Source organism: Dermacentor albipictus, chromosome 4 (genome assembly GCF_038994185.2).
Source record: "Dermacentor albipictus isolate Rhodes 1998 colony chromosome 4, USDA_Dalb.pri_finalv2, whole genome shotgun sequence".
Lineage (NCBI taxonomy): Eukaryota > Metazoa > Arthropoda > Arachnida > Ixodida > Ixodidae > Dermacentor > Dermacentor albipictus.
Genome location: NC_091824.1, coordinates 126,407,037 through 126,420,836, shown reverse-complemented (window position 1 = coordinate 126,420,836; position 13,800 = coordinate 126,407,037). Strand labels below are relative to the sequence as shown.

The following is a 13,800-nucleotide window of genomic DNA, read 5'->3' as shown; positions in this document are numbered from 1 at the left end:
GCCCCTCGTTAGCATAGTGACCCGTCAATCCCGAGTGCATCTTTCCTTGATGAAGATCGAGAAGCCTAGCTTCTGACAGTGCGCGCGGGTTTTCGAAGAAAAGCGTGGGTACGCGTGTTTCTTCGTGCGCACGTGTTTGCTTGCGTTTGTCTGTGCTTCGCCAACAGAACGTGTGAAACTCACTGTCAGCTGTCTTATGCAATTTTCTTTTTCTTTCACATTTTCTTTTGTCAACCAAAGTGACCTTTAGGTGTAAACGCTGCTTAGGCAATATCCTTGCTGTCTACTATTGAGATATTTTTTTGTGCTCTTTAAATTTTATAAACTTTTCTAATTTTACGCTCCTTTTGTTGCCGTTTTTATAAAGAGGCTTAAAAGCAGGCGCTTTGTGTAACGCTCCTGCTGCAAGCTTCTTTTTTTTTCTTTTACTTTGTCCTTCCACAATTTTATATAGAGGTCACGCGGGAGGATATTATCATCCTTTACTTATTTTCATTATTATGGCGTTCTTTTTTCACATGCAAGGTATCATGTATTGTATTCTCTTTACTGTGCAAGCAAGCTGAGACATTGAAAAAACACATTTGCTGTAGCTTCTTTATATCGTATTTGTAATGATATGTATTGATATTTGAATAAAATTGCAAGTTGAGCAACGTTGCCGAACCTTCTTTATACCAAAGCCAACTTCAAGAAAAGCAGGTTACGTAAATGCTGCAAATAAGTTATGCCATGTCAGCCGCGCTCACACTTAAGAAATTATTTCTCCAGCAATAACGACATTGCTTGCAAAATGTGGATATTTTTTTTATTCAATTCGTATTGAAAATAGAATAAAAACTGGCAATGCGTGAAAGAAACTTGGAAAAATCACCTAATTTTTTATTGCTTGAATAATTAAATATAATTAGTTACACTAACATTAAGAGTATTCGTTGAGTGTAGCTCTCAAATAGTCGCGAAATTCATAAAATATTTTTTTTTCTTTATGGAATATTTATGCTTACATTTTAATAGATCTTTCAGAGATGAGTTGCTTGTGTTACTCTTTCCTAGGATGTTACATATGCTTTTTTTAATCCTTGTATTACGAACATTCTGCCAAAGCTGTTATTAGGACCTGATTCCATATTTTTTAGTGACTCTTCACCCCACAAAAAGACCCAAAGGCTCTCAAAACTTCGCACGAGCCCTCCACCGCAACCTGCGTCACATCTCAGCCATCACTTTAGATTACCCAACTCTATCCATTATCGCAATATCAAGAGATAAACAGAAGAGAGAAAAGGCGAGGATCACGATCAGGCGCACGTCCGGCTCGCTATCCTGCACTGGCGGATGCGAGATGTGGGGGCGAAAAGAAAGAGAGGGAGGGGAGGGAGAGTGCGACAGGTGCACGTGCAAGTGAAGAAGTGCAGAAAGTTTATGAATTGCCAAATCAAGACCGGAACGTCATCGTCATACTACAGTCGCTAGGCTAAGGCTCTACGCGTGCTTTTTTACTAAGCTGCAGACACCGCCAGCTCGAAGCACCTTAGTAGCACCGGGAATCCAGGGCTTACAAGCCGTAAGTAGGAATAACGGTTTTAACGAAAACTAAGCCCTTTAGACAACGCCCATGCGCGTCGCTGGCACAGTAAGCGAAAAATTTTCCTGTGAAACCTCAAGTCGGCAGACCTCTGCGACCACATCAGGCCGTATCGAAACATTTCACTTGGTTAATACTGTATGGGGAAAGAAATTATACCTCAAGCGAGGAACTATTCCCTAAAAAAGAAAAGGAGCGACTGAAAGTGGATGATCACACTGTATTGTAACACACGAGTGTAAAAATACTCTCCATTATTTCTTTTGGCAAAACGTTACATTATACGCGTCGTATTTCTCCATACTGATGTAATTGCGACCGCGTGTGATGTAAAAGCATACAACAAACGGACAACGTGGGCAATTGGTTTTCATTGCTTAGTGCGGTACGCGTAGTATAGATTAATTGTACCTCGATTAATGCGTAAGCCTAACATATTTAAGGCTCGAGTTAAACTAAAGACTGAAAAAGAACCGCACTGAGTTTCTTCTTCCTAGTTTTACGTATAACCGACCATTTCGTAGGATTCCAGCAGAACTTTTTGTTGGGCTAGTACTATAACGCCAAACAGACGACACAAGAAGAAGAGACACGGACACGTCCGTGTCTCTTCTTCTTGTGTCATCTGTTTGGAACTATAGTACTTCAGTAATTTCGTAGGATACCAGGGAGAGCGTCCATCTCGTTCAGACCACTGATTTTCTTTCATTTGTCGCCTGTCTCCGAACGCCTGAAGATCCCGAAGATGCACACGCGTCTCGGCCACACTTACTGGGCAGCTTGGTGAGCTTGAGCTGGCAGGGTTCGGAGTGTCCGACCGCGTTGCTCGCCACGCACGAGTAGGCGCCGAACGAGGTCCGGTCGGGCACGACGAGGATGCTGCGCGGACCGCGGTCCTCCTGCACGGTGTGGTTGTTCCGCAGCCAGATGAACGCCACCACAGGCGGCACGGCTTGGGCCTCGCAGCGGAGCACGACGTTGCCTGACGAGTCGTGCTCCTTCACCACGCCACATTGCGGGCGATCTGCGAGGGGCACGGAAAACGGAGCGCTGAGCGGTTGCACATCAATCACCGTGATGTACCATCTGCACGAGCACGGTCAGATGCAACGCGCCTGTTGAAATCGACATCAGGTGGAGAGGCATTGAAAAACGTTTAGCCATTACTACCTGAACTGTACCCCTCTCCCAAATCACTACTACGTCTCTTGGAAAGCTTTGACTGTATTATATGCAAAGAGACACATGCTACATACAAGTTTTGCTTATCCCACGCACCTGTCGGGATCTACGTTAAGCAACACGTTCTTGAATTGCGTTAATAAGTTTTATATAACTTAATTCGATGTCTAGAATCTTATTTATTTCAATCCGAAATAAAGCGCTCATTTGCCAATATTTATGATAATGCACCACTCTCGTACTGTAACGTCGCGCAATGTTTATGTTTATGCACTACACCATTAATGATCTTCATGTTCGAAATACAATCAGCAGTTTATGCGGATGCACAAAGCGAGACGTCGTCGCAGGAATTGTCACGAGGGCGAAGGTGACGGCTGATGTTTGCCAAGGGGAGAATGGTAAGAAAATACGCAAGCAGACAGACGTCCAAAACTTATGTAAGCACATTTAAGGCTTCTATGTCCGCTTTTGTCACAGTGGCACATACCCAGTCGCACATATCTGATAAGCCAAGTATGGAGGAGGCTATATAGTATAAGAAACCTACGAAAATAATATAGCCGTTTAAAATCATGCCCATTTTCATTAGGAGGGTTGTGATTTGTATATATACCTATGTGCCTACAATATGCTTACAGGTTTTATGTAGTAGTTTACTGTTTGAAAATGCAGAACATTGGTGCGCTCACTCACTATACATTGTTGATCAACATTTCGTGCAATACGAGCGCCAAATATTAAAAAAAATACATGTGTTAAGCCATTTAATATTATGCGCTATCCATTAGGATGTCTGAGTGTTTTATAGATCCATATGAGACTACATTATATGTTCAGGTTTCATGCCATGATATGCTGTTTGATTACTCAGAACAGAGGTGTGCTAACCAGCACTAATTTGTCAGTCACCATGCAATGGTCATAAAAAGTGTCGCCAATATACTGATATAAAGAACGTATCGTGAGAGATACGGACAGATGGACTCGAAACCGTGATTGGCGAGATAAAGCAAGATTCGGTAAAAAAAAAAAATAACGAGCCTATGCACTGTAGGAATCGAGGTTCTGTAAAGGCCTCTTTTCCAGCCTATCCAGTATCGTTCGAGGTTCGCACAGAGGGATTTTTTGTGTAAGGCGAGCTATCGTGCGTGGTATGCGAGAGTATGTGTGACAACCATTGCGACGACGATGGTCCCGAGGATAGTGTCACGGCGATGGCACAGTGACTGTTTTGTTGTACTGCGGCGAAGCAAAGCTGCAGTGTTGTGCCGCCGAGGATTATTATTAATATTGAAATGAATATTAGGAGAGGTTGGCGCCTTTATGGTGGCACCGGCTACTTCTTGTCACTTGGCAAAGGAAACAAATTTGCGTAAAAAGGGAGAATAGCGACACGAAAAATGGCACTCAGTAGAACACTGGATGAATAAAAAATATACAGTCCAACAGTACATGAGTCGCAAAGTTCTGTGCATTAGTTCAGTCCACGTACGCATATATTAAGTCAGATAAGACTGCGCTAAGGTCTTGCAATTTGTATGCTGTACACCATTCACAAGCTATCCCGAAGCTCATAAAGCCAAATCATGAGAACGAACAGTGTGATAGGTCCCCGCGGCGCTGTCACGAGAACTAATGCGACATATGCTGTTTGTCACGGGAACAATGGTGATCAGAGGTGTACGGCACATGGAAGCATACGAAAACTGAGGGCTCTGTACGAAAGAGGTTGTAGACCTCTTTCGTCACTGTAGCACAGTATTTTGCCAGCCTTGAAGACTCTGAAATCTCTAGCTAAAGGTACACACCCTAACTATTCCGTAGTGAAAAGGAAACACCCATAGCAGTACACGCAGTCAGAACGTCTTCTCCATAATAACTGACTCAGCCCAGTTATCCTCCTTGTTTTTTCGGTGATCTGACCAGAACACGCTTACTCGGTGAGACATGGGTGATGGCGAAGAAATGACACGAACAAGAAATAGAACATCGCGTTTTTTATAAGTATGAGCACTGCAGGCATAACGAGGTAGATGAGCACCTCCTGAAAAGCGTAACAAGCAAATCACTCAGCATTTTGTTTCACGTATACGGCTTTCAACGATGAACCTTGGAATGTGGCTATTGAACGGCATTTTATTACATTGGTTTCAACCTTCGTCCATGGAGCTCTCTATCACCACCTACTATTTTTTTCGTAGTTTTTTTAGCTGAAAGCATATCGTTTCAAGTCATTTCATTATTGTCATTGTATAAGAAGTTGTATAAGAGGTTCATGGGATGGTGTCATCTTTCTGTCAGAAGCTGCAGCCAAAATTGCATCACCGCCGGCACACAACCAAATCGTGGTGCTCCATTATTGTGGTACGCGAGAGTTCATACGCACTCCTTAATATCGGGACCAACTGGACCGCTTCCGCGTTCGCGTACTTTTTGTTCAATACCGGATATTCGCCTACCTAATTTTTATTTTTCCTGGACATTAGCAACCGAATCGTTCGCGCCTTGAACTAAGTGATGCAAAGCAGGGAATGAAACCAAATGAAAGATTTTAAAAGTTCAAATGAAAAAAAATGCTCAAATCATCAATACGGAAAGCACTAGCTCTATTGTTGTGTGTTTGCCACAGAATTCTGGGAAGCTTTGGACGATAACGTGTTTTTTTTTATGCCTCCGTGCCTTATCTCTCCCCATTCGAGCGTATCCTATGCCAAAGTAGGCATGAGCACCGCATTGTCAGCACTCAACATGCCGTGCCTCCTGCTTAATTAATTATTAAAGCGGTTACTTTTTTTCCCGCTTCCCACCGTTTCAGACAGAGGCCATGGAAAGTCCAAAAGCCGCATAATATTCCTTTATAACGCCCATCGCGCAAATTAAATTCTGCCCGCACTATAATATGCTTCTCTCTACTCCCGACAAGATTAAGGCGCTTTCCTTTCTTCCTTTTCTTTTTAAACCGGAGAGGCCGGTGAGGCGGGATGGGCACCCTTGCTCTGAACTCACACGCTTGGAAATTTCCGATACATGGCAAAAGAAAGCTCAGCATCAAGTGGGAGATTTAGCTGGGCGCTGCAGTGATGCACCTGTAACGAGGGCGGACGTTGGGGCTCATTACCGAACCATTAGTGAAGCCAAGCAGGTCGGAGACGGTGCTCGAAACCGCAGCGATAAGCCTCCGTGTGAAGGAGGGCGATGGCAAGGGGGAACTTGTAAAAAAAAAAGGAAGAAATCGATGAACTTGACACCGCTCGTGGCTTCACCTTCCGAAATGCTCTAGACGTCATTGCCGCTGCGCCATTAATATTGGGGACAGGGGCGTGACTTCATGGAGCGTGGTTCGCTTGGGACAGACGAAAATAAAAATATAAAAAAGGCGAGAGAAATTTCGAGCTCTTAGATGCACACGAACAGTAGCGCTCCTACCAGCATACAAACCTCCAGACTGTGTACACGACCTTTTTTTTTTCGCCGAAATTTTTAATGATCTGTTATTGTAAAATACTTATATAATATTTATTTTCCTTTCAGCTAACGGGCTGTAAACAAGACAGTTCACTTCGAAAAGCTTCAGAAAGTGCCCGGTTTGGTCAGTGCCGTTTGAAGAATATTTGACTACTGTCTAATACGCTTTATAAACGTAGCAAGGCACGCTTAGTTGAAATGACTGGATTACTTGCCCTCAACTCGTGAAATTGAAGGAGCATCACGCAAGAAAGAAAGGAAATTGCAGTTTTGCTACAAAATCCATGAGCTTTCCTTCTTTTCATTTGACTGACAGCCCCCAACGCACGTATATCTAATATTCAAGCACCTAGTATCTAGCATCTTATGCAGATGATCAAAAAATCAAAACAGTCCTCTTCGTAGTTTTTCTTTTTGAATTTTTAGAATCTTGAATACTTCTTTCAACCGGCGCCACCTTCGCGCGGTTATCAAATGGATAAAGTATATCCCACATGAAAAACCACTGCCGAAGCGATGAAATTCAGGCTGGCAATCATATTTGCCAGCGCTCCGTATTCCAGACGTCTGCCGCACGGCTATGCATTCGGGCGGCGATTTCTAATCTTCATCGTTGGAAACGTGGCCAACCAATACAACCGCCGCCACGGTGGCGCGCAGGTCCTAAAAGAAGCACACAAATGTCTAGGATGAAACGCATGCACCTTTCGGAGGAAAGAGAGAGAGAGAGAAGAAAAAATAGCGCACGAAATGAGCAACTTGCCACGACGTATCCTTCGTCGACGCAGGAAAAAGAACCGCAACCGTGCACATCAACAACCACCTTTTCGTTTCTTACCTTTTTAACGAAACGGAAAAAAATGCGTGAGCCACAAAACGCGACGCGGAGCTCCAAAAATTACAAGCTGCAGAGGTGGCGGGGGGGGGGGGAGGGGGGGGGGGGTTGAAGCGAAAGCCATTTTGCGAAAGCCAACTTCTTGCGTGGCCTGCCAGCTCGAATTCCACTTCCAGCGATCGCGGGCTGGCGGAAGAGCAAAAGGCCACGCCGTAGTGAAAAAAAAAAAAGAAAACATGAGCGTGCAGAGAACCGAAATGGCAAAACTCGTAACTGAAAGAAACACAACGTTGACGTATTCCCAGCTTTTGTGGAGACAGGTTGCGCCGCTGCACGCGCCCTCCAGAAGCCGAAGAAATATGCGTTTCTCTTTCCCCGCAAAGTATTGCTGCACGGTAGGCGCCCTCTTTGTTTTCTAAGTGTGTCTTCGCTCTTTCATTCGGTTTATTCTCGTTCGTTTTTTTTTTTCACTGCTGCCTGCAAAAGCGCATCGCCCGTGCAATATGCCACACGTTTATTTCTTGTTTTGTTGCGTACCGAAGGTTACCACCGGACACAAAAGCAGCCAAAGGCAACACTCGGCTTCCCACGGCAAACAGCAATCGTCGGGCGCAAGCCATTGCGGCCGAACTGTAAGATACAGCGTGGCTTTCCAAACCAGCAACCACTGCCGCGCGCTGTCATGAAGTAAAGAAGAATCAAATGAGCGCCGGCCAAAGAAACGTACGTGGTTTGGGTGTGCAGAGCTGCTTGCTTGTGTAGAGAGCAGAAACACAGATATACACAAATGGCGGCACGGATACGAACATATTGTACTATATAGCAGAGCAGAAGCAAGGAAAACGTAAGAGGTGCGTGGATTCCGCCGGTTTTGAAAGAGTCCCTCGCCGAATAACCTCGAAAATAGCACAAAAAGGGGCGAAGAAAAATGAAGAAACTCATAACCCGTTGCCCGCATACGTGCTTCGGAGCCCTCCGGTTGCAAGTCAGCTTCCGAGCGCTGCGAGACCTGTTTCAAAACTCGGGGTGAAGCGCTGCAGCCGCGGCCAGCGTGGATCCCGACGCTGCGTTATTGCTCGGCTGACCACAAATGCCGGGGGCCCATTTCAAGCCGCCGCCACCGCGGCTGCCACCTTCTGCGCCGCCAGCAGCGCAACCCCGAAGACGACGTTACTCGCGCGCCGGCAATCCCGTCGACCCCTTTTCTGCCCGCTTTCTTTCTGCTCCCTTTCCTCTCAAGCACGCACCGACTCCCATCGCTATATGTACTCCCCTTTTTTTTGCTTCCGTCCCTACGTTTCTTTGGCGCCACATTTTCGCTATTCTATTCTCGCGTCGCGACTCCTAAGAAAACAGCGCCATGTGCCGGCCCTGTCTTCCCTTCGAAAGAAAGCAACAGCGCCTTTTATGTTATTATTTCTTTTTCGACACTGAAAAGGTGGCAAACGCGGTATAGTATTGCGTCTATTCTGTGCGCTTCGTTCAAAAACGGTAAGAACGCAGATAAAAGGCAGACCACGCCGGAATGACGTTCGTCTTCACTATTGGTGCACCCTTACGCCTTTGTTTCTTTCTTTCTTTCTTTCTTTCTTTCTTTCTTTCTTTCTTTCTTTCTTTCTTTCTTTCTTTCTTTCTTTCTTTCTTTCTTTCTTTCTTTCTTTCTTTCTTTCTTCCAAAACCTATTTCCTGTCACCCCTTTGTTTTCTACGACTGCGTTTTCCTCTTGGAACGTTGTCTGCTTGTGTTGTCTTCATTTCCGTCTACGCACTTTTTATGTAGGTGGAATCTAATCTTCGCGTCCTCCTGTTTCGTAGAAATCACGAGGAAGCGGTGGATTTGACCAGGACGGTGCAGAGCAGAAAGTGGAGAAGTGAGCAGAAAAAAAAAAGAGATAGAGGGAGAGGGAACGACGACAGCAGCGCCAGAAAGCATTGTTTTCTTTCGTTTCTCGTTTCACGGTCTAGGGATTTCCAAGAAGCCCGACAAGAGGGATTTCAAGAATTAAGCTCCACGGGACAAATCTAGGAAAAAAAGAAGGAAGCATACACCGCCAAAGGGATGCTATACCAGCAAACTGAATAAGAGGTAACCTCGCCAATGGCACTCCTGCGCTACCATCACGCCATCAGCTAAAGGACGGCGCCGACGTCACTGAGCTGCCGCGCAGAACGAGGAGACCCAAAGAAAAAGAAAGCAAAAACGCAAACAAAAAGCAGGTAACACACACTGCACGAATCGATAAGTTTCGAAGAGACGACAGGAAAGGCAGTGGTCCGTGAAAAGCATTCGCGTGATAAAGAAGGCGATTAAGCCCAGAATTTAACTCAAAAGGCGGACCTCGCCGACGGTTCCCAGCAGTGAAAAGGTGGCGGGAGTCAGAAAGACTGGGAGGCGAAGAATGGGCAAGAAAAGGGGAGGACACTTGATGGAGGAAGAGCGCGAAGCTCTTCCTTTCTTCAGTATAGACTTTATCTCTGTCTTTGACACTGCAAAAGAAGAAGTTATTCGTTTAAAAATCTTCGAGTAAAACTGGCAATCCTAAGACACCGTTTCTTTTGTTTGCTTTGTTCGGCGTAGTGCGCTCACTGGATTCGGAGTTTCTGTTTCACGCGCAATCAACTATTGTAGCAATTTTAAGTGTCTTCGGTTGTTGACATTCGTAAAACTCACAATGTATCCACTTGTAAATTTCTTTGCTGCACTCAATGAAATACGATTTTATCGCATAAAACCACTAGATTGCAAAAGACATTCCGCCTCCCTGCTCCGGGGATTTCAATCTATAAGATTACTAACAGAGTACCGGTGTTTCAGGTCTGTTGGGTCATAATGGCACGCGCGAACCCGGCGGGCGAATTCTCGCATGTTTTAACGCACTATGCTACGAAACATCTCTTGGTGTTTCTCGCTTCGGCTTTATCTGCCTCGGCCTGTTAGCTTTACCAGTGACTATTACCATGTGAGTGTGGAGACCTCTCTAGGATCTATCAACTAGTACGCGCGTCATTACGCAGGCATAGTCAAACAGATGTAGCAGGTGGTGGACAGCTCCTTTAGTTTACAATGTGGTCTCAATGTGCCGTGTCCTTCCAGCCTTATAGCTAGCTGCTCGACTACCTAATATTACGCGAGGAAAACTGCCATTCTTTTATGTGTACGAAGGTCACGATGTATACCACTCAAGTGGAGTGCCACTCCTACGTACGAGCTGAACGACTCCTAAGAATCACTCATATGCGAGAGTGAATCCAGGCAAAGCGTCCAGTTTAGCTCTGGTTTTCAACGCATGAGAGCTAACGAGTCAGCAGTGAATCACTAATCGACAACGCTAGGGAACAGAGCCACACACGGTCTGCGAATAGGAGGCAATTTAAAAGCGAAAGCTTTACTGGCTGCGAACTTGCGCTTTCTCCGTGGCCGTGCTCCCAGGAGGCACATGGCGTCACACAGCGTTCCTCGTCGTTGCGTCCGCCTCCGCTCGCTTCGCCACCTGCGTCGCATGCTGATAACATGTCGGAGGATTGAAAAGGAGAGCTCGCGTGCGCCGCAACCACAGTTGAGGAGTCGGCACTATGAACGGCGACAATTCTGATAAGCAGGAGGATGCCTGGAATCGACATCGGAACGAGATGAAGAGGAAACGAATCGCCCAGGAAAAAGACGAACAGCGCGCCGGACGACTCGCTAAACGCCGCAACATAGCTAGACAACCAGAATAACCTGGACTTGCAATCAAGATTAACCAAGGCTAACCATGCTATGCCTTAGGTTTCGCTACGTATATCCTGGCATAGCCAAGCTAAGCCACTGTCAATTTTTTCTTTTTTTTTATTATAGTTTTTTTTTCATGCTACGCAGAGCGAAAACGCTCGTACGGCGATCCACTTACGCCTGACGGTGACCAGCGTGGCGGCCATGGCTCGTCCGTGGCGGTTGCTGACGACGCAGGTGTAGTTGCCGGCCATCTCCCGCGAAGCGGTGGCATTGAACAGCAGCGTAGGGCCGCGCGATACGGTGAGCGCGCCCAGCCGCCACTGGTACTCGGCAGTTGGGTGCGCCGACGCCGAGCAGCTCACCTCGCGCGGCGGCACGTCGCCTTCGGAGAGGTCGAGCTGCACCACGGACACCTGCGGCTTCTCTGGAGGGTCTGCGAATCGACACGTGAGCCACGTTTATACGTGAATGCGACGCTAGCGCATCGCATTTCTCAGCGCATCATGCCATCGGTTGTACGATAGAGGCCGACAGTGTTTACATGTGACGCTTCGTCAATAGCATTGCTGGAACCTGGTTACCGGCGATTTGCTCTCCGCATGCGAGTGGAAGAGCCCGAACGCCGGTAGCCATGCCGTTTTCCGACTCTGCCTCAATGCGATGTGCTGTGCACAGTGTGATTTCGACTTACCCCTGTAACATTATTGCAGTTCGCTTTCCTATAGCGAATTACCGCCGTTTACATAGACGCGATACGCTAGAAATGCGATGCGATTCCTGTAAACGCCGCTATGTAAAGGAATAGGCCAATTTCAAGAGGAGTGTCACTACTTCACCGCCGGCGCCAAGTATATCGGTAGTATACTATAGTACTAAGGAGTACTATAGTACTACTTAGCGGGCCGAAAAGCAACTATGGTAAGGAACGTGTTGTGCTTGCATCAGCATAAATTTACTTACCCTCGAGATCAAACGGCAGAGATGTGGATGTAAAAATATTCTACAAAGACAACACTGAAGAGTGGTGGGATGTAGTTCTACGCAGCCTCAGATTAGAAAAACAGCTATGTGCGGTCCAACGGGCCCGCGAAGCGGCTGAAAATCTAGGCCTTTCGGTCCCAACGAGGGAGCGGCCCGCTTCGGGCTAGGAAACTAGCGTCACCTAATGGGCCTCAATAAAGTTTTTCTATCCATCCATCCATTCATAAGAGTAGGGTTCAGCACGCACAGCCAATATATTCCCCCTAAACATCACAAAAACAATCACCAATGGCATTGGCCTGGGCACTCTCCTTAATGTTACCCTGAAGCGGAAGTACAGCGGGACAGTGGCGAGGAGGACTGTCATCATGGCACCGGCAGGACCACTGCGCACGCGCTCTTAACGAGCTAAAGCATCCTTATTGGTATGTATTGCGCAGCGTAACATGGCCACAAAGACAAGGATAAATGAACGACAGAAATAAAGTGCTTCCATTCAAAAACAAGATTTCATTTTGGGAACCGCTGTACTTACACCATGGAAGGTGCGTGACGAAATTCAATGCGATCCCAATTCAGTATGAATGAGCAACGAGCCCGAATTGCCACCCAAGTCGAATAACATGTTTGCAAGCGTCATTCTTTCGTTCTTGTCTATGGCGTACGGCGTTGTGCGAGCGTTTGAATACTCTTTGTATTGCTTTATATTCTTGCGTCGTCTGTATAACTGTCGTGTCTGATGGATGGGCAGTGCAATGGTGGAGCGGAAACAATACGGCTTTATTTAGCTATCCACTTAACAGTGGTAAGTGAACTGCCCTGTTTTATGCCACATGAATTAAAGCCTGCGCCAACTTGAATGGCAGCGCTTTTTGAGCACAACCGAAGGGTGATAACGATTGCACCGCTGTCACGACATATCCCTACCTGTGACGCCTTATGGCCTAGGCGTGTGACATATGAGTACCGGATTGATGTCGGTGAATGTGTCTGATTGTAGTGAACGATTCATCGACAGACTTTAATAATAATATATGGGGTTTTACGTGCCAAAACCACTTTCTGATTATGAGGCACGCCGTAGTGGGGGACTCCGGAAATTTTGACCACCTGGGGTTCTTTAACGTGCACCTAAATCTAAGTACACGGGTGTTTTCGCATTTCGCCCCCATCGAAATGCAGCCGCCATGGCCGGGATTCGATCCCGCGACCTCGTGCTCAGCAGCCTAACACCATAGCCACTGAGCAACCATGGCGGGTTCGACAGACTTTAGGTTCCCGCATGGCAAGAACTGCGCCCAGGCAAGTCACTCTGGCTGTAGCGCAAAACATTTATGCAGGCCATTTAAACAAGCTATTAAAATATATGGCCGCAAAGCCCCCTCGCACAAATGCTTAATGTGGCAGGCTGGATAATAAACGCAGTGGCAGTGGTTGCCTGCAAGCGTTGATCTTGTACCGATGTTTTGTCATACGTCGTAGTGCTACAGTAATGGCAAGTATGCGATACGTAGGCAGCTGGAGCACTTCATGCTCAATGCGCGTATGATTATTGTTTATATATGTATATATATATATATATATATATATATATATATATATATATATATATATATATATATATATATATATATATATATATATATATATATATATTTGCGGATCCTACGCATTGTGGGAATAGATGTACGCGAAGTTTTGTATGTTGTTTGTTTTGACTGACGATAATTAGCGGTCATGTGTTGGCGACAAATGCGTAATTTCTTCAGCGTTTAGTCCGATACAGAGTGGTGAGTTGATGTTAAACCTTGCCTTGCGTGTACCACTGCTGTTTGTCTGTGTACTCCACAGAAAACACAGGGGGACGTGTTTGCCTGAGGCATTGTTGTGTGTCATTGTTCATAATCTTTGAAAAGGTTGAACATTATCATTCCCTCACATGTCACATCACATCGTGGCAGAAGTGTTCAGAAGAACGTTTCCTCAACAATCGCTTTTCAGCAAAATGACTGGTCTTGCGCGTTTGCCTGCT

General features: G+C 46.0%; 1 protein-coding gene and 1 long non-coding RNA gene across 4 annotated transcripts in view; one reads left to right on the top strand and one right to left on the bottom strand.

Moving 5' to 3' along the window:
- Window positions 1-13,800, bottom strand: part of LOC135899532 (hemicentin-1-like) — a 237,907-nt gene that overhangs the window by 21,971 nt on the left and 202,136 nt on the right. For all 3 annotated transcript variants that reach the window (XM_065428813.1, XM_070537558.1, XM_065428811.2), the window contains exons 9-10: window positions 10,963-11,220; window positions 2,361-2,612 (exon numbers count right to left, since the gene is read on the bottom strand). In XM_065428813.1, the coding sequence (XP_065284885.1) occupies window positions 2,361-2,612; window positions 10,963-11,220 (510 nt within the window). The remainder of the gene's footprint in view (window positions 1-2,360; window positions 2,613-10,962; window positions 11,221-13,800) is intronic.
- LOC135899536 (uncharacterized) overlaps window positions 11,096-13,800 on the top strand; it is a 129,713-nt gene continuing 127,008 nt past the window's right edge. The window contains exon 1 of the long non-coding RNA XR_010563642.2: window positions 11,096-11,234. This is a non-coding gene — a long non-coding RNA (uncharacterized lncRNA). The remainder of the gene's footprint in view (window positions 11,235-13,800) is intronic.